At 43.9% G+C, this 23940-nt stretch overlaps 1 protein-coding gene across 2 annotated transcripts in view; it reads right to left on the bottom strand.

The window, feature by feature from the left end:
* The window catches only part of LOC137095186 (KH domain-containing, RNA-binding, signal transduction-associated protein 1-like), an 85491-nt gene that overhangs the window by 43352 nt on the left and 18199 nt on the right, over window positions 1–23940 (bottom strand). For both annotated transcript variants that reach the window (XM_067461555.1, XM_067461554.1), the window contains exons 2-5: window positions 7848–7972; window positions 6723–6839; window positions 1420–1566; window positions 844–977 (exon numbers count right to left, since the gene is read on the bottom strand). In XM_067461555.1, the coding sequence (XP_067317656.1) occupies window positions 844–977; window positions 1420–1566; window positions 6723–6839; window positions 7848–7972 (523 nt within the window). The remainder of the gene's footprint in view (window positions 1–843; window positions 978–1419; window positions 1567–6722; window positions 6840–7847; window positions 7973–23940) is intronic.

Below are 23940 nucleotides of genomic sequence, written 5' to 3'. Positions count from 1 at the left end.
CTTTGTGAAACACAGTCAGAAGGACCACTTAGAACACCTATGTCAAACTCAAGGCCTTCGGGGTGAATGTCATTGCTTGTGGCCCTCCTTCAGATGCTGGATCAAAACCCCTGTATTCCTCATGATTAAGACACCATGATGAGAGTTGCAATACAGCAGGCATGGACAAACTTGGGCCCTTGAGGTGTTTTGCACTTCAACTCCCACAATTTCTAACAAATTGTGGGAGCTGAAGTCCAAATCACTTGGAGGGCCCAGGTTTGCCCATGCCTGGGAAACAGGAACATTTGAAGGCTGTCGTTTGTTCTGTATAGCCAAGAGACTGGGGGTTGGATTTTGATACAAGGCTTGTGAATGTAATGATGACAATAATAATAATAATAATAATAATAATAATAATATATTTCTATACCATACTATCTCCCAAAAGGGATTCAGGGCAGTGTACAACAAAAGATGGGCAAACATTCAACACCTGAGAAATGTAACACAATAAAGCACTTCAAATAATAATTAGACAGAGTGACCTTAAAAGGCTCTTGAACCTTTTCCCAACCTCAGAGCCACAAGGGCTGTGGGGTTGCAATCCCCATTATTCCCAGTCTGTGTGGCAGATAACCAAAAGTGGTGGGAGCTGTTGTTCAATAACCTCTGGGAACCCAAAATGGGTAAAAACCATGATAAAATGCTGATCTAGTCCATACATAAAAGAAATGGAAAGATCTAGCAAGTCTGTTTAGCTTCCCCACCTGTCCAAAGGGAATGAAGCACAAACTTAAAAACTTTTCAAGATGCAACTGTAAAGGTCCAGAGGCCACCTCCAGAGCCCCTCCCATCTGTTACCTGGGGACAGGGGGAGGTGGGGGGAGGGCTCCCCTTCCCCTCACAGGGATCCCACGGCCTCGAGTCGTCTCCGGCACCCCATTGAGATAGGACAGCTCCAAAAACTGCTCCTGGCAGATGTCGTCCATCATATCCTAACCGAGACAAGAGAGGTAAATAAGCTCAATTCTCCTTTCAAAACATGACACGGTCTTCCTTACTGTCAGCAGCTTAGAAGTCATTTTCCCAGAAAGACAACAGCATAGCCAGGCTAGTTCTAATAACATTTTGGAGATAACCAGTATCCATTCAGAACTGACACTAGAACTGGACACAGTGAAAGTGGATAATCTGACAAAATGTGTGAGGTCAACCTGTGAAATTAGCTCAATATATTACTGGTGAGAGCACCCAAGCAATGCTTACGAATGATAATAAATTGTGACTTTCTCAGCAGCAGTTTAAGATGAAATGAATGTGCTAATCATCCCCAAAGACACTATTCCGCAGACCAACTTTGTAGAACATCACGTACGGAGACCAAATCCTGCTGATTTTATATACTGAACTTAAGAAAAAAGGTAATTAATTATGTACCGGAACAAGGAACTTCTTGACTTCTTCCATGGCATGGGCCATAAGACCATAAGCCTCACAGGGTGGTCCAAAGACTTCAATGAAGACATGTAAGTCCATATTCAAGTGAGCATATTTGGGATCACCTCCTTTGCGCAGCTCTTCCTCCTGAAAACAAACACTGTTTTTAAAAATTCAAACCGCTCCAATATTCACATGCAATCCTTTGTTGTTGAACAGTCAGAACAGTATGAGATCACATACCAAGAGTCTTCTGGAGTTTTTTACCCAGTGTACTAATTAAAAGGAACAAATATTGGGAATACTTCCCTGAATAATGTCTTTACACTAATGCACAGAGCATGGGAAATAAACAAGACGAACTCCAACTTTTAGCACAACACCACAAATATGATATCATAGGGATCACTGAAACCTGGTGGGATGACTCCTATCGCTGGAATGTAGATATCGAGGGGTATAACCTCTTTCACAGAAACCGAACAAAGGGGAGAGGAGGCGGAGTAGCCTTATATGTCAAAAACTCTTATGCTGCAGAAGAGATTCAAGACAGCAATCTGGGAAACCAGCTTGAAATAATCTGGATAAGAATCAAGGGAACTGGGACTCAAAAAGATGTCGTTGTAGGCGTCTACTACAGACCCCCAAGCCAGGAGGAAGAACTTGATGAAGTCTTCTGCCAACAGTTGACCAAACAGGCACAGAAAAGAGATGTAGTAGTCATGGGTGATTTCAACTATCCCGATATTTGCTGGAAAACAAACTCGGCCAAGAGTACAAGGTCCAACAAATTCCTCGCTTGCCTTGCAGACAATTTCATGGTCCAGAAGGTAGAAGAGGCAACAAGGGGATTGGCTACTCTTGATCTCATCCTAACAAATGCGGAGGAGCTGATCGATGCGGTCGAAGTGGAAGGATCCTTAGGGGCAAGTGACCATGTGCTCCTGCAATTTGAGGTACAAAGGAAGGCCGAAACTAAGACAAGTCAAACCCGCATTTTGGACTTTAGGAGAGCTGATTTCCAAAAAAAATGAAGGAAACGCTGAGCAGCATTCCGTGGACACAGATACTAAAAGACAAGGGAGTTACGGATGGATGGGAATTTCTCAAGAGTGAAATACTCAAGGCGCAATTGCAAACCGTGCCAACAAAGAGAAAAAATAGGACAAGTGCAAAGAAGCCAGAATGGATGTCCAAAGAACTTCTAACTGTGCTAAGACACAAAAGAGACATGCACAAGAAGTGGAAAAAGGGAGAAATCACCAAAGAAGAATTCAAACAAATAGCCAACACCTGTAGGGAAAAGGTCCGCAAGGCTAAAGCACAAAATGAGCTCAGGCTTGCCAGGGACATTAAAAACAATAAAAAGGGCTTCTATTCTTATGTCAGTAGAAAAAGGAAAAACAAGGAGGCGATAGGACCTCTTCGTGGAGAAGATGGGGCAATGCTGACAGGGGACAGGGAAAAGGCAGAACTACTTAATACCTTCTTTGCCTCGGTCTTCTCACAAAAAGAGAGTCTTCAACCTCAGCAAGATGGAGTGGATGAGGGATTGGAGGACATCCAACCCCAAATTGGGAAAGAAGTCGTCCAGGAATACCTGGCCGCTCTTAATGAGTTTAAGTCCCCAGGGCCAGATCAACTACACCCCAGAGTATTGAAGGAACTAGAGGAAGTCATTTCGGAACCATTGGCAACCATCTTTGAGAGTTCTTGGAGAACGGGAGAAGTTCCAGCAGATTGGAGGAGGGCCAATGTGGTCCCAATCTTCAAGAAGGGAAAAAAGGACGACCCAAACAACTACCGTCCGGTCAGCCTCACGTCGATACCGGGCAAGATTTTGGAAAAGATTGTTAAGGAAGCGGTCTGCAAACACTTAGAAACAAATGCAGTCATCGCTAATAGTCAACATGGATTTATCAAAAACAAGTCATGCCAGACTAATCTGATCTCTTTCTTCGATAGAGCTACAAGCTGGGTAGATGCGGGGAATGCCGTGGATGTAGCGTACCTGGATTTCAGTAAGGCCTTCGACAAGGTCCCCCATGACCTTCTGGCAAGGAAACTAGTCCAATGTGGGCTAGGCAAAACTACGGTGAGGTGGATCTGTAATTGGTTAAGTGGACGAACACAGAGAGTGCTCACTAATGCTTCCTCCTCATCTTGGAAAGAAGTGACAAGTGGAGTGCCGCAGGGTTCCGTCCTGGGCCCGGTCCTGTTCAACATCTTTATTAATGACTTAGATGAAGGGCTAGAAGGCATGATCATCAAGTTTGCAGACGACACCAAATTGGGAGGGATAGCCAATAGTCCAGAGGACAGGAGCAGAATTCAAAACGATCTTGACAGATTAGAGAGATGGGCCAAAACTAACAAAATGAAGTTCAACAGTGACAAATGCAAGATACTCCACTTTGGCAGGAAAAATGAAATGCAAAGATACAGAATGGGGGACGCCTGGCTCGAGAGCAGTACGTGTGAAAAAGATCTTGGAGTCCTCGTGGACAACAAGTTAAACATGAGCCAACAATGTGACGTGGCAGCAAAAAAAGCCAATGGGATTTTGGCCTGCATCAATAGGAGCATAGTGTCTAGATCTAAGGAAGTAATGCTACCCCTCTATTCTGCTTTAGTTAGACCACATCTGGAATATTGTGTCCAATTCTGGGCACCACAATTCAAGAGAGATATTGACAAGCTGGAATGTGTCCAGAGGAGGGCGACTAAAATGATCAAGGGTCTGGAGAACAAGCCCTATGAGGAGCGGCTTGGGGAACTGGGCATGTTTAGCCTGAAGAAGAGAAGGCTGAGAGGGGATATGATAGCCATGTATAAATATGTGAGAGGAAGCCACAGGGAGGAGGGAGCAAGCTTGTTTTCTGCTTCCTTGGAGACTAGGACGCGGAACAATGGCTTCAAACTACAAGAGAGGAGATTCCATCTGAACATTAGGAAGAACTTCCTGACTGTGAGAGCCGTTCAGCAGTGGAACTCTCTGCCCCGGAGTGTGGTGGAGGCTCCTTCTTTGGAAGCTTTTAAGCAGAGGTTGGATGGCCATCTGTCAGGGGTGATTTGAATGCAATATTCCTGCTTCTTGGCAGGGGGTTGGACTGGATGGCCCATGAGGTCTCTTCCAACTCTTTGATTCTATGATTCTATGATTCTATGAATATTAAGGGGGAGGATTTCATCATTATTTTATCACTGCAGAAGTGTTTCGCATCCGTTCCCAATTTAAATGTATGTACTTAGAATCACCAAATAGGTTCACAGTGGAGCAGAGATCTTGATTCAAGTCCCTCACAGGCTGAATCCATTACAGTCAGAAGGCTCCAACTAACACTAATGAGAACCTGAGGGACTTGTGGTGTTACCTCAAAATCTTTTTGCATGAGGGCCATGCATCTAGGCTGATTTGTCTTCTGATCCATAGCCAGCGTCTTTGGTAGTCCCAACCAAAGCAAAACCATGGATAAATTGTTGAATAGTCAACGCTTTGGGCTGGGATGCACGTAGAAGCATCCGCCTCTAGCTCATACCAATCACATATTGCCTGAGGGAAGAACTGGGTTGTTGTAGGTTTTTCCGGGCTATATGGCCATGTTCTAGAGGCATTTTCTCCTGACGTTTCGCCTGCATCTATGGCAAGCATCCTCAGAGGTAGTGAGGTCTGTTGGAAGTAGGAAAATGGGTTGTAGAGCCCAGTTTAGGTGGTTCAGTTCATCTTTGAGGAGATGGGGTTCGCATATTCTTTTTGCACGGTCTGCCAAGGCTTTAATGGCGCTTCTTTTTTTGTGACCCAATTGTTGATCTGGTTTACGGATGACTAGGACATCTAGAAAAGGCAGTCTTCCTTCATTTTCTTTTTCCATGGTGAACTGGATACTCCACCTCAGACATCAGAAGAGCTGCAAGACCAAGAACAAACCACGAGAGTGAAGACGAAGATCCACCCAGAGGAAAAGAGTTCTTGCCATACATCAAGGGAACCACTGACCGCATAGGGAAGCTGATGAGGAAACACAACATACAAACCATCTACAGACCTACCAAGAAAATCCAATAAACGCTACGTTCAGCAAAGGACAAGAGGGATCCTTTCACCTCTGCAGGAGTCTACCGTATACCATGCAGCTGTGGACAAGTCTACATAGGAGCCACCAAACGCAGCGCCCAAACACCAATCAAGGAACATGAAAGGCACTGCAGACTACTTCAACCAGAGAAGTAGAGCACCTGGTGAACCAACCTGGACACAGCATATTATTTGAGAACACAGAAATGCCGGACCACTCTCACAACCACTATGTCAGACTACAAAGAAAAGCCATTGAAATCCACAAGCATGTGGACAATTTCAACAGAAAGGAGGAAACCATGAAAATGAACAAAATCTGGCTACCAATATTAAAAAAACTCTAAAATTACAATAGCAAAACAACAGAGAGTAAACAATCAGGCACATCTAATCACTTTTCAACAAAAGATTCCCCCAGGCACTGCCAAGCCTTAAAATGCTAATTAAGGTGGTCAGTTGAAACATTCACACCTAGCTCCAGCAGACAAGAGTCCTTTGCGCTACCCTCGTTATTCCACAGATATATAAACCCATTTTCCTACTTCCAACAGACCTCACTACCTCTGAGAATGCTTGCCATAGATGCAGGCGAAACGTCAGGAGAAAATGCCTCTAGAACATGGCCATATAGCCCGGAAAAACCTACAACCCAGTGATTCCAGCCATGAAAGCCTTCAACAATACATTGAGGGAAGAACTGATACATATGAGGCCATCCTCTTCAGTTGTATGGTATTGAGAGTTGCAAATTAACAGTCCTACTGTCTTAATAATGCGATCAAAAATGACTTTCAGCTTTGGAGGTAGCCATACTGATGCTGCTTTTCAATCAGGAAGCAAGAATACAGGACAGCAAGTAGCCGTGGACAAAACAAGGGTTTGGCCATTCAAGGAAATCGCTTGTCCACAAATCCAATGCCATGTAATATCAAATCCCAAATCTCAAACACTGTTACGCAGAACAGCACTCTACTGACCCCGAGGAAGCATGTTTGTGGAAAACGTATCAGTTCAGAGCCTAACAATTTCATAAAGCTGAAAGAGGTTGAGAGTTCTCTAAGAGCATGCCTTAAACACATACCAAACACTGAAAATGAAGCAAAGCAACATCTAAGGGTACTAAAAATACATATAGTCTCAAAAAAGGGGACAACTGCAATGAGAGAAACATTTGCATGAGTTCTGCATTGTGATAGTCACTATGTTTCCAGGCCATGGTTCCTACCTTTGCCTTGTCTCTCATGGATCCTTTCCCCAGAACAGAGATTTTTGCTCCGGTTTCTTCTTGCAGCCGCTTGATGGTGTTGCCTTGGGGTCCAAGGATCTTTCCAACAAAGTTAAACTAAAAAACGACAAAGAAATATGTTTCCCCCCCTCATTTCCAGTAACTGGAGTTAACTATTCTTATTGCTGTTGTAGGCCTTCAAGCTATTTATTTATTAACTACATTTTTATACTGCTTTTCTCACCCCTGGGGGGACTCAAAGTGGTTTACAACATAATAAATGGCAAATTCAGTGCCTCACATATATATAAAAATATCACATACCTAAATCAATAACATATAACTACAGATAAAAACCATTAAAACTATAAAAACATCAAACATAGATATAAGCATGAAACATATTATTGCTGCAATTAACAATATAGACCCCATCTCTCCCCCCCCCCCCCCCCCAATACCCAACCCTCTCTCCATAACGTTTCAGCTGTTCTTTTTATACCCTCCCTGCTCCCCCCATATCCCAATAGACACAAAGTTATTTAGGTACAGATTGAATACAAAACGGTAAAAAAAAGTCCTGGGGCTTCTCAGGGGAATGGTAAATGTTATATGAGGTCCTTGGGGCGGGTGGAGGGAGAGTCTTATCTGATGATGGTATTAGGCTACTGATCAGTTTCATAGAAGTCCAGAGGAACATAGATAGATTTTATCAGTTGTGGTGTCATAAGTTAGGTGTGAGCTATCACTTGCTAGTAGACTGAGGATGGGAAAGGGCAACGAAGTGCAGCTGCCCCTGAGGAGAGTTGGTATGTAGGCTGCACCTCTTTCACCTCCTCAAGCTATTTCTGAATTATGGAGGTGCTATAAGACCCTATCACAGGATTCCCTTAAAAGATCTGTTCAGGGGAGTTTGCCTTTGCCCTCCTCTGAGACTGAGAGACTTTCACAATAGCAAGAAATATAAAGCAGGGATAGTAAACTTGGTGCCTACTCGATGTCTTGGACTACAATTCCCAATATCCCAGTCCATATGACCAAATATGAAGGAACATTTTAATACATATGCATATCTCTCATAAATTGCCATTTTACATGAGTTGCTAGGGATGTGTTGAGCCTTACCTTGGGATATTGCTTGACTGGAATCAGAACCCGTTCCTTCAGCTTCATGTTTTTATGGGAAAACAGATCCAGGTAAGTCTCTTCCTCATCCTTCTTTGATTCGCCCTTTTGGATCTTGTCAATTTCTAAACAAAACAAAACATATTTCAATTGCAAACAAGAATTGTTCTATGTATTGTCGAAGGCTTTCATAACTGGAATCACTCAGTTCTTGTGGGTTTTTTCGGGCTATATGGCCATGTTGTACAGGCATTTCTCCTGACGTTTCGCCTGCATCTATGGCAAGCATCCTCAGAGGATGCTTGCCATAGATGCAGGCGAAACGTCAGGAGAAATGCCTGTACAACATGGCCATATAGCCCGAAAAAACCCACAAGAACTGAAGAATTGTTCTCATTTTTGTACATAAGCAGGAGCAGTGATGGATGAAGCCAAGAGCAAGCAGATCGCGACTTGCTGTACCGCCTCTACCTCAAGGCTCACAATTGTTAGCAGTCAGACTCTCCAGTCTCGGCACAGCAAGCGTGTGGTTTCAAAATAAACAAACTCAGGCAGCATTCTTCTTCTAAGGTAGCTTTACTTAAAGCGTCTATACACACAAAGACTACATCGTGGAACTAAAAGATGGCGACGAACACAGTACAAAACATACAGGCAAAAGTAAACATCCTGCCCTTCAAGCTGGGTAACTCCCTTTTTCTTCTCTGGGCAAAAGAATTTCTGTTATCTCTGTCTCAAGGTTCTTTCTCTCTCTGCCTCTAATAACAATTCTAACACACAGCTGAACATAACTGAATTCATATTAAAGAAGCAATACTAATACATTGTAATACTAATGCAAACACATTGAAAAACATACATACATATGAGATACCTATAACTACTTTGACAACAATCTCAAAAAACAAATCCCATTTAGTTTTTAAGGCAACCAAAACAATAGGCCACCAAAATAAAGGCACCCCAAACACACACACATACAAACACACAACCACTAGTCTGATTAATTGTATTTTTTATTTTCCTAATAAGCAAATAGAGACAACTGAAAAAGTATAAAAACCGTTGTACAAATAGTTACTGGACAGAATTACAAAAATAATAAAACTGGGAGACATGACAAGATATTCAGATAATAGCCTGTTTCCTAGTACATTTCCATAAAATGTATGGTTGCTAGAACACAACTATCCCACTAAGGATTTGTAGGACTTCAAACATTTCTGGAAAAGCTGCCAAGTAAAGAAATAAAGGACAGAAGCAGTATCAGCCTCCTGGCAAGGTTACGACATGTAGCAAGATTACTTGCATTATAAGGTTGCTGTCTTCCTTAGACCTTTACGCTATATACTGCCTTGTATGAATTATTTTATAGCTATGTTGAGTAAACATTGACACAACTATTCTGTGTATTTAATACCTGCTTGCTTTATTTCTGACTTGTCACCACCAAACATTTTTGTTGTTGTTGTTCATTCGTTTAGTCATCTCCGACTCTTCGTGACCTCATGGACCAGCCCACGCCAGAGCTCACTGTCGGCAGTCACCACCCCCAGCTCCTTCAAGGTCAATCCAGTCACTTCAAGGATGCCATCCATCCATCTTGCCCTTGGTCGGCCCCTCTTCCTTTTACCTTCCACTTTCCCTAGCATAATTGTCTTCTCCAGGCTTTCCTGTCTCCTCATGATGTGGCCAAAGTACTTCAACTTTGTCTCTAGTATCCTTCCTTCCAATGAGAAGTCGGGCTTTATTTCCTGGAGGATGGACTGGTTGGATCTTCTCGCAGTCCAAGGCACTCTCAGAACTTTCCTCCAACACCACAGTTCAAATGCATTGATCTTCCTTCACTCGGCCTTCCATAAGGTTCAGCTCTCACATCCGTAGGTTACTACAGGGAATATCATGGCTTTGACTAGGCGGAAATTTGTTGCCAGTGTGATGTCTCTACTCTTTACTATTTTATCGAAACTGGACATTGCTCTCCTCCCAAGAAGTAAGCGTCTTCTGATTTCCTGGCCACAGTCTGCATCTGCCATAATCTTTGCACCTAGAAATACAAAATCTATCACGGCCTCCACATTTTCTCCTTCTATTTTCCAGTTGTCAATCGTTCTTGTTGCCATAATCTTGGTTTTTTTGACGTTTAGCTGCAACCAGCTTTTGCGCTTTCTTCTTTCACCTTGATTAGAACGCTCCTCAGCACCTCCTTGCTTTCGGCCATCAGAGTGGTGTCATCTGCATATCTGAGGTTGTTAATGTTTCTTCCAGCAATTTTCACCCCAGCTTTGCATTCATCAAGCCCCACACATCGTATGATGTGTTCTGCATACAAGTTAAAAAGGTTGGGTGAGAGTATGCAGCCTTGCCGTACGCCTTTCCCAATCTTGAACCAGTCTGTTGTTCTGTGGTCAGTTCTTACTGTTGCTACTTGGTCCTTGTACAGATTCCTCAGGAGAGAGACAAGGTGGCTTGGTATGCCCATCCCACCAAGAACTTGCCACAATTTATTATGATCCACACAGTCAAAGGCTTTAGAATAGTCAATGAAGCAGAAATAGATGTTTTTCTGAAACTCCCTGCCTTTCTCCATTATCCAGCGGATATTGGCAATCTGGTCTCTCGTTCCTCTGCCTTTTCTAAACCCAGCTTGAACATCTGGCAACTCTCGCTCTATGTATTGCTGGAGTCTTCCTTGCAGGATCTTGAGCATTACTGGCATGAGAAATAAGGGCAACTGTACGGAAGTTTGAGCAGTCTTTCGCATTTCCCTTTTTTTTGGTATGGGGATATAAGTTGATTTTTTTCCAGTCTGATGGCCATTCTTGTGTTTTCCATATTTGCTGGCATATGGCATGCATCACCTTGACAGCATCATCTTTTAAGATTTTAAACAGTTCAGCTGGGATCCCATCGTCTCCTGCTGCCTTGTTGTTAGCAATGCTTCTTAAGGCCCATTCAACCTCACTCCTCAGGATGTCTGGTTCTAATTCATTCACCACACCGTCAAAACTATCCTCAATATTATTATCCTTCCTATACAGATTTTCTGTATAGTCTTGCCACCTTCTCTTGATCCCTTCAGCTTCTGTTATGTCCCTGCCATCTTTGTTTCTTATCATACCCATTTTTGCCTAAAATTTACCTCCAATCTTTTTAATTTTCTTGAAGAGGTCTCTTGTCCTTCCTATTCTGTTGTCTTCTTCCACTTCCATGCATTGCTTATTTAAAAATAGTTCCTTATCTCTTCTGGCTTTAATTGCGCATTTAACTGGGCATATCTCCCCTTATCACTGTTTCCTTTTGCTTTCCTCCTTTTTTGGGCTACTTCCAGTGTCTCAGTAGACAACGATTTTGCCTTCTTGGTTTTCTTTTTCTTTGGGACGTACTTTGTTGCCACCTCCTGAACAATGTCACGGACTTCTGTCCATAGTTCTTCTGGGACTCTGTTTACTAAATCTAGTCCTTCAAATCTGTTCTTCACTTCCACTGTATATTCGCCAGGAATGTTAGTGAGATCATATCTAACTGGTCTGTGTATTTTCTCTGATCTCTTTAATTTTATTCTAAACTGAGAAATAAGAAGTTCGTGATCTGAGCTACAGTCAGCCCCAGGTCTTGTTTTCACCGACTGGATGGATGTCCGCCATCTTTGGCTGCAAAGGATGTAGTCAATCTGATTTCGGTGCTAACCATCTGGTGAAGTCCATGTATAAAGCCGTCTTTTAGGTTGTTGGAAGAGTATTTGTTATACACAGCGAGTTTTCCTGGCAGAATTCTATCAGCCTGTGTCCCGCTTCATTTTGTTCTCCCAGACCATGCTTGCCTGTGATCCCAGTTGTCATTTGACTTCCCACCTTGGCATTCCAGTCTCCTGTAATGAAAATAATGTCTCTTTTTGGTGTATTATCCAGTAGGTCCTGCAGATCCTCATAGAACTGATCTACTTCTTCTTCTTCAGCAGCTGTGGTTGGGGCGTATATTTGGATCACTGTGATGTTGAAAGTCTTTCCTTGCACTCGAGATCATTCTGTCATTTTTTGGGTTGTATCCAAGCACTGCTTTAGCGAATTTCTTATTAATTATGAAGGCTACTCCATTTCTTTGATGTTCCTCTTGTCCGCAGTAGTAGATCTGGTGGTCATCTGATGTGAAGTGGCCCATTCCAGTCCATTTCAGTTCGCTGACCCCCAGAATGTCTATCTTTAGTCTTGACATCTCACCAATAACAACATCCAATTTTCCCTGGCTCATAGATCTTACATTCCAGGTTCCTAGGGTGTGTTGATCTTTAGAGCATCGGATTCATCGTTCATCTCCAGTACCGTCAGCCGCTAGCCTTCCTTTCGGCTTTGAGCTAGCTGCGTCATCACATCTGGGGCTACTTGAACTTATCCTCTGCTCCTCCTCAGTAGCATTTTGGCCATCTTCCGACCTGGGAGTCTCATCTTCCAATGGCATACCGACGTATCTCTGGTTGTACTGGTCCATTTAGTTTTCTTGGCAAGGATACTGGGGTGCTTTGCCATTGCCTTCCCCAGGGATCACGCTTGGTCTGACCTCTCTGCCACGACCGTCCTGTCTTGGGTGGCCCTTCACAGTTTCACTCATGACATCATTGAGGTGCTCAGGCTCCAGCGCCACAACATGGCGGTGATCCTTTGCTGGAGACCAAACATTTAGTGGCAGAATTTATAGCTGCCCAACTTCATTTTGTCTAGGCAGCAGCCATTTTGGAACCATTTCAGTATGTCATAGATATTTAATCTATGCTTAAACTGTTTTGACTTCTAGAATCTGGAATCTATTTAGTTTTGCATTCTGAAAATCAAGACCAGCACATTTATATGCTTTGCCGTAAATATGATCTGAAGTCCAAACATTTATCAAAACTCTCTCTATAATACTAGCTCCTCTGCTTTGCTGGAATGCCAGATGGACATTTCTGGTGCAAGGCTCCTCCACAATAAGGTCTTTTCTGGTTGGTTTTTCTGAGGAGGAGAGGGGGTTATTTTTGGAGTAGGGTGGTCCTGTTCTGACGTCCAGGACTGGAACATGCATGCCTTGGCACCAGCAGCAATCTCAAGAATTTAACAGACAAGCTCACAATCTGCCACTGCAAACACTGGGCTGTCCTCCAAGCTCTAAAGATTTCTGTGTGCATGTCTAGGTGAAACTTAAGAACCGCAAGCTGGTAGCAATGTATTTTGCAGGAGAGCTTTTTCAACTTTAGTCTAGAGTGATGTTTCCGAGGATGGAAGAACAAGAATGCAAAACTTGCTGTTCCGTCTCCCAGGAGTATGGGTTCTGCATTACCTTTAAGTTGCTGGAAAGAGCCTCTCTTTGTGTTTCTTCCAGGCTGCTGCAGCCTCTGCAAAGCCTAAAAGGTTAGCAGCCAGAAGCAGGAAAGCCAGTTTGCAGGCCCTCTGCAATGATTGGCCAAAGAGTAGCTCTTTGGGCCTGCCCCTGCTTCCAGGGTAGAAGCAGCCATTTTGGAGGTCTCCCTGCCCCTTCAGTTTTAGGAAGAATCCATGATGTGCTGTTGGCAGACAGGTACCTCAGAAGATACCATTGTAAAAACAATTGAGTAATTTAGTTTAATTGAGACTTATAGATAGATAGATAGATAGATAGATAGATAGATAGATAGAGTAATTGAGTTTAATTGAGTCATAGATAGGGAACAACTGAATATAGATAGAGTTTATAAATATAGATGGAGTTTATTATTCATTGATTGTTTTGTAATATTGATAAGCTGAGCTAAGTCTACCAGGACTTCGTTAATAAATACCCTGTTTAATGTTTAAAATTGAAGTGGACTCAGTTTTTCAAGAAAGCTCAATCTGCCTAAAGAAAGACCCCAGCAGTTTCGCCCAGACATGGATAGCAGAACGTCAAAGATTTATTTTAAAGTGTCTGGGCGTAACGGCACAGTTTTTACATAGGTAGCGGGTATTTTTCCGCCCGAGGCTAGGATGTTCTGCCATAAAGACTTTAGTTTTTGTTGGTCTGTTCCAGTGAAGCTTGCTGCCAGACTGAAAGAAAGTGGGGGAGTGGGGCTCCATTCCCTCAGCATTTGCAGTCCCCTGCTCTTCGGCTCGCGTGTGAACGCGGGCCCAGCGGCTGTTTCTGGGTTTGCACCGCTGTGCAGAATCCAACAACCTTCAGAGCTCTTTGGCGGTAGGTCTTGAATCGCGGAGCTCTAGCGGCAGTTCTTTTGCATCGCACAGAGGCATGGAGCCCAGCAGAACCAGGTCAGAATCCAGACAGGCCTGGCAACTCCGCTGCAGGATCTCGGCCGGAATAGTCGGCCGGCGGTAGCTCACCAGGATCTCGGCTGGAATAGTCGGCCAGCGGTGGCTCACCAGGATCTCGGCCGGAATAGTCGGCCGGCGGTGGCTCATCAGGATCTCGGCCAGAATAGTCGGCCGGCGGTGGTTTGCCTCTTCGCCCTTTGGTGGTGACCTTCCTTCACAGTGGGGAGAACGAGTTTCTCCTTTCCTCCCCTCCAGAGCCAGCCTTCGAGCCACGGAGCATGAGGTGTTTGAAAATTTGGTGAAGCCGCCATCTTAGCAGCTTGCGTCATTCGACCAAAGAAGGTTCCTCCCTCTTTTCCTGGTTTTTGCAGGGGAGGTATCAGGTGCCATTTTGCAGTTTGCCCATCAAAGTTTGTCTTAATTTTTGCAAAGTATAGTTTTCAATTGATATATATTGCTGTGTTAACGTGCTGTACTTCGTATTTTATATTGCATTTGACTTTGTGTAATTTTATTTGCTGTAAGGGTTCATAATGTCTGTGCAATCTCAAAAGGGTGCAAGTGAGATGCCTACTGCTGAGGCAGAAAGTAAGAGGCCCCAAAGAATTAAATACCCTTCAGCCAAGTTGCTAGACCAACTTGAGGAAGAAAGGAAGCTTCTCCATGTGAAGCTAGATTCAGCTTGGGAGCGCATCACAATATTGATAGCCAGAATAGAAAGGTTAGATATTACAAAGGTGCCTTCCATTTTAAAGTCAGACCTTGAAAAAATTTTCGGTCTGTGGAAGAGTATGGTGACAAAGGTAATTCAAGTTGTTGAACGCATAAATGCAGAAGACTCAGAGTCAGAAATAGTGGGTCTCTTAGCCAACACTGGGGAGAAAGAAGATAGGGTGAGGGCTACTTTAGATGCCCTAAAATACAATTCCCCATCTGTTGAACCAAGGCCTGTGCCTAAAGAAAGACAGTCTCCCTCATGTAGCCTTAAGTCCAGCCCTTCTAGCCAGGCATCTAGAATAAGGGAGCATGCTTTGTCTAAGCACAGCCACAAGTCTTCCACTGCTGGAAGCGCCATCTCCTCACTAGCGGCATTGCACATTAAAGAAGCTGCGCGTCTTGAGTTACAAAGTAAGATAGCAGAGGCAGAAGCTGACGCCAAGATAGCTGACCACACCCTCCACTTTAAAGCAGAAGAACAATGACTCCAAATTGAACAGGCCCCAAAACAAAGTCAATTAGAGATGCTTAGAATGAAGATGGATGCTACTGCCAAAAGGATAAAGGCTGAGACTTTGGCTAAGGCCCTAAATGGGCAGCTCACAGAAGAGAATGTAAGCCAGTTACCAGCACAGGACCCTTCTTCCAAGGTGCTTGCTCACCTCAACAACATGAACAGCCAGCTTTTGGACGAAGAACAAAAACAGTTGTGCCCAGTTCTGGGCACCACAATTCAAGAGAGATATTGACAAGCTGGAATGTGTCCAGAGGAGAGCGACTAAAATGATAAAAGGTCTGGAGAACAAGCCCTATGAGGAGCGGCTTAAGGAGCTGGGCATGTTTAGCCTGAAGAAGAGAAGGCTGAGAGGGGATATGATAGCCATGTATAAATATGTGAGAGGAAGCCACAGGGAGGAGGGAGCAAGCCTGTTTTCTGCTTCCCTGGACACTAGGACGCGGAACAATGGCTTCAAACTACAAGGAGGAGATTCCATCTGAAAATGAGGAAGAACTTCCTGACTGTGAGAGCCGTTCAGCAGTGGAACTCTCTGCCCCGGAGTGTGGTGGAGGCTCCTTCTCTGGAAGCTTTTAAACAGAGGCTGGATGGTCATCTGTCAGGGGTGATTTGAATGCAATATTCCTGCTTCTTGGCAGAATGGGGTTGGACTGGATGGCCCATGAGGTCTTTTCCAACTCTTTGATTCTATGATTCTATGAACACTTCTCAGCCAGAGCAGCCCCCTAAAGTTGCCTTCGAGTTCTCTGAAGAGCAGAGTGTCATAGCGGGGAGCTCATCCTTGCTCATGTTGCCTGTGCCTCCCACTAAGATCCCAGGACAGCCAATCAGGGCATCAAGGCCTAGCACCAATTGGGCCTTAGAGACAACTTCACAGGGAGCCATCGGTCCATCTGCAGGCAATGTTATCCCTCCAAAGAGCCAACAGTCGACACAAGGAACACGGCGGGATTTCACCCCACAACAGCCAATGCCTCACTTGTTCCCGTTGACACCCGAATCCCAGATTGTTTCCATCTTCAGGAGCCCCAAAAGGCACCTTAAAGACAAAGGAGTTGAAAGGTTTTCAGATAAGCCTGAGGAATTTCTTCTCTGGAAGGTCACCTTCCAGAGAGCTATCAGAGACTTAATGTTGCTGCCTGAGGAAGAATTGACTCTTTTGGCTGCGTGGTTGGGGCCAAATTCATATTCACAAGTTAAGAAGATCTACACAGCCCATGTAGCCGATCCTGACAAAGCCTTGGAAAAGGCCTGGGCCTGGTTGGAGCAGCGGTACGGAGCCAGCACAGAGATTGAAGCATCTCTTATGGACAAGCTCCAAAGGTTTCCAACCTTGAAGCTCAAAGACTTCAAGCTCTTGTGGGACCTCAGTGATCTCCTTGCAGAGCTAGAGTCGGCCAAGGGGAATCCAGAGCTGCCTAGTCCCAAGTGCCTCGATCAGTACTTGTCTCAGTGGCAGATCCTGAGTAAGCTTCCCTTCACCCTCCAAGAATCCTGGGGGAAGGAAGTTTTCAACTACAAGGAGGCCCATTCTCAGGCTTACCCTCCATTCTCCCATCTGGTCCAGTTCATCACCAGAGCGGCCAGAGAAAGGAACGATCCACAGACGGGCCTTCCCACCTTGTACCAAGGGATCAATCCAGAGAAGGCATCTAAAGTGGATGAGAAACCACCTAGAGAGGCCAAAAGACCAGTCAGTGTAAAGGCGGTTGAAACTCAACACGACGAACCTACGTCGGAGGTGAAAGAGGTGCTCTGTCCCATACATCAGAAACCCCACAGTTTGGCCAACTGCCGGGAATTTGGCAAGAAGCCATACAAAGAAAGACAACAGTTAGTCCAAAAGCAAGGCATCTGTTTTAGGTGCTGTGGAGCAATTCCACACTTTGCGTCCACGTGCAAAGAAAGCATCAAGTGCGAAAAGTGCAACAGCCCCAAGCATTGCACCGCAATGCACAACTCCAATGCTGTCTCCCACACCAAAGGGGACACGTCTGCAAAGGAAACGCCACCTACTGAAGCCACCAACATGCAAGCTGCATTACCGATGCAGGAAGATGTTCCAACAGTCGCCTGCACTGAGCTGTGCTCTGACGCGCATCAGTTCAGAGTCTGCCATCCCATCTGCCTGGCAGATGTGTATCCAGCCAAGAGCCCTTGGCTTAAAAAGAGACTTTATGTGGCTTTGGATTCACAGAGCAACGCTTCCCTGGCTACTGCAGAGTTCTTCCAAATGTTCAACCTAAAAACCAAGACGGTCGACTACATTATGTCAATGTGTGTAGGAAGGAAGAAGTTGCAGGGTCGTGTAGCTTCCGGTTTTGTTGTCTCCTCTTGCGACCAAAAGAGACAATTCAAGTTGCCAGACCTCATTGAGTGTTCCTCCATCCCTCGGAACAAAAAGCAGATTGTTACCCGAGAAATTGTGGAGGCCCATCCTCATCTGCGAAGGCTGAAGAATGCCACACCAGCTTTTCTGCCAGATGTGGACATTGCCCTTTTGCTTGGTTCAGACTGCCCGAGCTTGTTCTGCGTGAACGACCAAGTTAAGGGACCTCCAGGTGCGCCTATTGCACAACTACTGCCGTTGGGCTGGACAGTTATAGGCCCAGTGTGCATAAACAAGATGCACCCTCCATCATCGTTGGACTCCAAGCAAGCACACGTGCTTAAAGGTGGATGTCCCACTCTTATGCACAGCTGCCTGAGCCACATCTCAGTCTGCTGCCAAGGAATAGCTCCAGAGTGTTCCTCCATCTTTGAGGTTTCTGAGAGAGACAAAGCCCTGGCGCTCTCAAAAGATGAACAAAGGTCTCTGGAGTCAAAAGATGAACAAAGATGAACAAAGGACTCAAAAGATGAACAAAGGTCTCTGGAGTCCAAACAATGGACTCTGAAGTCTCTCGAAGTCCAGAGGGAAATTGGATAGCCCCTCTGCCTTTTAAGTCACATAGGCCCACTTTGCTAAACAACAGGCACGTGGCAGAGAAAAGACTCTGGTCCCTAAAGAAGAAGAGTATGATGGTAGCTGAAGTAACAGTCCCAGCCTGGTTACATCATTTTATAATTGGAAAGAAAGGACAGAACATTGGCAGGATTACCCAACAGCTTCCCAAGGTTCACATTGAATTCACTGATGGTGATGAGAAGATCACATTAGAAGGAGCCACCGAAGAAGTGGAGTTGACTCAGGCTCAGATACAAGAGATCATCCGGGACTTGGTTAGTCACATGGATTACACTGAAGTGCTCATTGATCAGAGGTTCCACCGTCATCTGATAGGGAAAAATGGAGCCAACATCAACCGCATCAAGGATCAGCACAAAGTCTCTGTCCGCATCCTACCCGTCAATGAGAAGAGCAACCTGATCCGAATTGAGAGAGACCCGCAAGGAGTCCAGCTGGCTCGCAAGGAGCTGCTGGGAATGACTGCTCACATGGAAAATGAACGCATGAAAGACCTGATCAGTGGGCAGAAAGGCGAGAAAGTCAAAGAGATCTGTGACAAGTTCCCAGAGGTCATCATTAACTTCCCTGACCCATCTCAAAAGAGCGACATTGTGCAGCTGCGTGGGCCTAAGAACGAGGTGGAAAAGTGTGCCAAGTACCTCCAGAAAGTTATTGCAGAGTTGATTGAAAACAGCTTTTCCATCCCAGTCCCTATCTTCAAGCAGTTCCACAAGAACATTATTGGGAAGGGAGGCGCCAACATCAAAGGGATTCGAGAGGAAACCAATACCAAGATTGACCTCCCCATAGAAAACAGCAACTCGGAGGTAATCCTGATAACTGGGAAGAAGGTCAATTGCAAAGGTGCCCGGGACCACATCCTGTCCATCCAGAGGGAGCTGGATAACATAAAAGAAGTGGACGTCTCCATTCCAGCCAAACTGCACAATTCCCTGATGGGGTCAGAGCCAGTCTTTTAGGGAGGGTATTTTGGGAGTGGGAGGAAGGTTAGCTAAGGCTAAACTTAAGATATGTGTAAGAAACCCCATTATCATACCCCCCAATAGTCGCATTGCTTGTTTGTTATTACCATTGTTGCTTGTTTGTTATTACCATGAAAGGACAAAGACTTGCCCCGCCATGCTTGGCCCATGGGCATCATACTAAAGACTTTTCCTTGCCCTGACGGTAAGGTCAGGAAAGTTCAATTAAAGACTTACAACAAGGACAAAATGTCTGTCCTGGACAAACCAATCAGCGATCTTGTATTGCTTGTGGATAGTATTTAATGTTTTTACTGTTTTAGTGTTATGTATACAAAGGTATTTGTATATATTTAAGTGGTAAATTTCCAGATCCTGGGAAATTTAAGCGGGGAGTGTTCCGTCTCCCAGGAGTATGGGTTCTGCATTACCTTTAAGTTGCTGGAAACAGCCTCTCCTTGTGTTCCTCCCAGGCTGCTGCAGCCTCTGCAAGGCCTAAAAGGTTCGCAGTCAGAAGCAGGAAAGCCAGTTTGCAGGCCCTCTGCAATGATTGGCCAAAGAGTAGCTCTTTGGGCCTGCCCCTGCTTCCAGGGTAGAAGCAGCCATTTTGGAGGTCTCCCTGCCCCTTCAGTTTTAGGAAGAATCCATGATGTGCTGTTGGCAGACAGGTACCTCAGAAGATACCATTGTAAAAACAATTGAGTAATTTAGTTTAATTGAGACTTATAGATAATAGATAGATAGATAGATAGATAGATAGATAGAGTAATTGAGTTTAATTGAGTCATGGATAGGGAACAACTGAATATAGACAGAATTTATTAATACAGATGGAGTTTATTATTCATTGATTGTTTTGTAATATTGATAAGCTGAGCCAAGTCTACCAGGACTTCGTGAATAAATACCCTGTTTAATGTTTAAAATTGAAGTGGACTCAGTTTTTCAAGAAAGCTCAATCTGCCTAAAGAAAGACCCCAGCAGTTTCGCCCAGACATAGATAGCAGCACGTCAAAGTTTTATTTTAAAGCGTCTGGGCGTAACGGCACACTTGCAGAAAGTTTTTTAAAAAACCTATTCAGTAATGATAAAACAAAAGAGGGTCTGGAAGTAAAAATATTAGGAGTCATAAAAAGGTTTGAACCGCTACAAGTTGCCTCTAGGCTGAGAGGGGTGGTATATAGTAAATAAATAAATAAGTAGAATTGGAAGAAGCATTCCAACCGAGGTGTTTTTTTTAAAAAAAAAATAAGCAAAATTAAAGTAGACCTTGATCTGAAACTTTCCCTTTTTAAAATGACCTTGAACAGACCTTTTACTGGAGTAAGGATCTTGAATATTAAATTGATTTTTATAAAACTCAGTGAAGCATGTAGAATTTTTCTGGGTTTTCTTTCGACACACAGTATCAAGGTTTTAAAAGCACAGCCTGTTAAGAGAATTACTCAAGCACAGAAACCAATTTATTCTGCTAAAAGCTACATATTTTGGAGGATGGATGGGGAGACTGCCTTCTGCAAGAGCTGGACCTACATACAGCCAAGCAGATATATCCAGGTAAATTCTATTCTAAGAGGAAGCCAAGCCTTGCTGTTGTGTTCTGACCTCAGAATCTTCAGAATGAACAATTTGTGTAAGGGAGATTAACTGATGTTAATAGCCTCAGGACCTTGGGTTGGGGCAACATGGAGGGTTGACTCTAAACACAATCTTATTCCTTCACAGATGTGCATAAGCAGGCATGAACAAACTTCCCACAGAAAAAAGCCATCCCTTCATATAATCATAGTTGGCTGAGACCACATGGGCAATCTAGTCCAAACCCATGATGACATGCAGGAAAAATACAATCAAAGCCCTCCTGACAGATGTCCATCCAGCCTCCAAGGAAAAAGCCTCAACCGGACTCCGAGGCAAAGAGTTCCAATGTGGAACAACTCTTCAAATGATCACGAAGTTCTTCATATGGTTTAAGTGGGATGTCATTTGAACCCATGGCTCCATTGAGTCCTAGTCTCCAGGGCTACAGAAAACATGACTGCTCCTTAGGACAGCCTTTAAGCTATTTAAACATGGCAATCATGTCTCCTCATCCTTCTCTTCTACAGACTAAACAGACACACCTCTTTAAGCCACTCCTCGGAGGGAATATCTGTGGTTTTCAGACCTTTGATCCTTAAATGGCATTCTTCCTCTGGACCCCTTTCAGGTTGGAGTCAATATCTCCCTTATATTGTGGGGCCCAGATAATCCCTTGATCTAGACACTATATGCTTTCAGCTGCTATATGCTTTCAGCTGCTGCATCACACTGTTGACTCATGTTCAACTTGTTGTTCACTACGACTCCAAGATCTTTTCCACATGGAATCCTGTTGTCAAGCCAAACTTCTGAAGAATCCTATCTTTCCCCTTGTTGAAATTCATTTTGTTAGTTTTTGCCAATTGGCTCTCTAATGGAGAGTTGGGCCTTTCTGCTCTTCTTCAACAAACCTGCTCAGAAATCACCCGGAGGGATTTGTCTGATGGAAGGCCTTAAGCTGATTATTTGTTGTGGCCATTGTTGCAAGAAAACAGTAACAGACAAGGACCTTCAAGAGAACTCCTAGGACTTTTCTAGGCTGGAATGCTACTTTTCGGAGGAGGCTTCTCCTCCTACTTACCTATAGATAAGCTTTGCATATAGTTAGCTTATATCAAGTGCCACTTCCCATTGCGAAGACAGTACATCTCAATCAGTACATTTTTAGGATCAACACAAAATTCGAAGGAGCTTGTGTCAGGAGTCCCACTGGGAACGAAAGCTCAGCTTTGCTATCAGTTTCCGCAGTTAAATTAAAGTTTCTTTTTGTCTTCAACTCATGCACAAAACCATAAAAAGTAGTTGGAATGCAATGGTCACAGAAGCAAATGGGTTAAAAAAGGAGGAAACTATTCTTCCGAGGAATTGTTTGGCAGAAATAACAAAATGTTCAGTATTACATTTCAACGCCTACTCACAGACCCAGTATTTTGCTAATAAATGGGGACAGAACAGCATTCTCTCAATGTGAGTCAGCTAGATTGCGCCTCCTTTGTATGACTACACTGACAAGACTCTGGAAAGGCATTCATAATGCATCTGGAGGAAAAAAGATGGTCAGAGGACAGTGCTAATTAAAGAATTAATGGCTATGTGCTAGATTGCCAAATGCTCACAGGCAGTCATGAATTGTGTCAGGAAAATGCAACTGGTTTATGCTTATAGGACAGAACTGGGGAACTTGCTGATTTCGAGATGCTGGGAAAAAGCTATCCCATTATTCAGCGAGACTGATGGGTCTCCATGGGAATTCTGAGCACAGCAACATTTGGAGGACCATAGCTTCTTGCCTCTAATCTTGGGAGTAACTTGGCCAGAAGAGTGCATCGGTTCCCTGCGTGTACTACAAAAAAAAAAGATACTTTATTGCTATGAATTCAAGAAAAGCATTGTGTAGTTGTGGGTTTTAGGTTTTTCTTTCTTTCATGTAGTAGCAGATATACCTTTTAGGAACAGCCTGTTTGGTTGTTCAGGATGGAGAGACATTCAAAAACCACTGCAAGAGTGTGTTCCATCTTCTGGGAATCTATTCTTGCATTGATATCAGATGATCAGACGTAACAGAAAAGATCACAAAGGAACACAGTAGTGTTAAAGTTGATTTCTATGTCTTTGGCTACACTCAATTTTGGTTCTAACTGGAATAGACCCTTGGATCTGAAGAGCTTGTTAAGGCAAAACAGTTATTAGCCTCTTTGATTTAAAGGCCCCCCTCCTTTAACTGGAATTAATGCATCCATATAGTTGACTAATTTGTCTGATGGAAAGCCTTAAGCTGATTATTTGTTGTGGCCATTGTTGCAAGAAAACAGTAACAGAGGGCCAAGGAAATAATATATTTCTGTGAGATATATACAAACTGTATTCTTCATAAATGCTTTGTGAAATTATGGCAGGGCTTGAAGGGCTTTTTTATATGCCCATGGTTTGGAGGTCTTTTTCTGGAGGGGATTTAAAAGGTTTTCTGTAAATTGTTGGTGGATTTTACTTCTTCAAACTCTCTGGCACTTTGACTGCAACGATCCTCCACTAATAGGACCTAGGCACTTGTATAACAATATAATATGAAGCTTCTCAACTGTATAAGTGCAAAACAAAGAAAAGGGCCTGTCATTCTGCCAGGTTAAAATGGGTATGAGAAGCGCCTGAATTGAACGACCTCTGCTTTGTAAATCTGGCAAATCCTTACATCAAGGACTATCCCTGTCTGAGACACCAGTCCAAACTTCAGTCTTTCCTTTTGTTCTAAATTCTGCCTAGTTATTTCCAGGCAATTGGCTTTACTTGATATACGAAGCGGTTGAAAGCGTAGCAGCTGCAATGTGGCGATAAGACACGTCAAGACCAAGATGGGGAAGGAGGGTGCCAGCTAGGCAAAGGCTGCTTCCAGTCTTAGTAGTTCCCAGGGAAGCATGAAAGAAAGGCCAATGGAGACACACATAACAATGAACAAGAGGTAGATTACAAAGCTCTCAGTCTCTGCAGGAAAGAGGAGAGACAGAAACCAAGTCTGCTTTCCAAACCTCCACTTTTGGAATAAAATAGAAAGGAATAAAGGCAATGCTTTGGGGAAACTCCCCAACCTAAT

This window comes from Anolis sagrei, chromosome Y (assembly GCF_037176765.1).
Source record: "Anolis sagrei isolate rAnoSag1 chromosome Y, rAnoSag1.mat, whole genome shotgun sequence".
NCBI classification, from domain to species: Eukaryota; Metazoa; Chordata; class Lepidosauria; order Squamata; family Dactyloidae; genus Anolis; species Anolis sagrei.
Note: the sequence above shows the minus strand (reverse complement) of the source record. Positions and strands in the feature narration are given on the sequence as shown.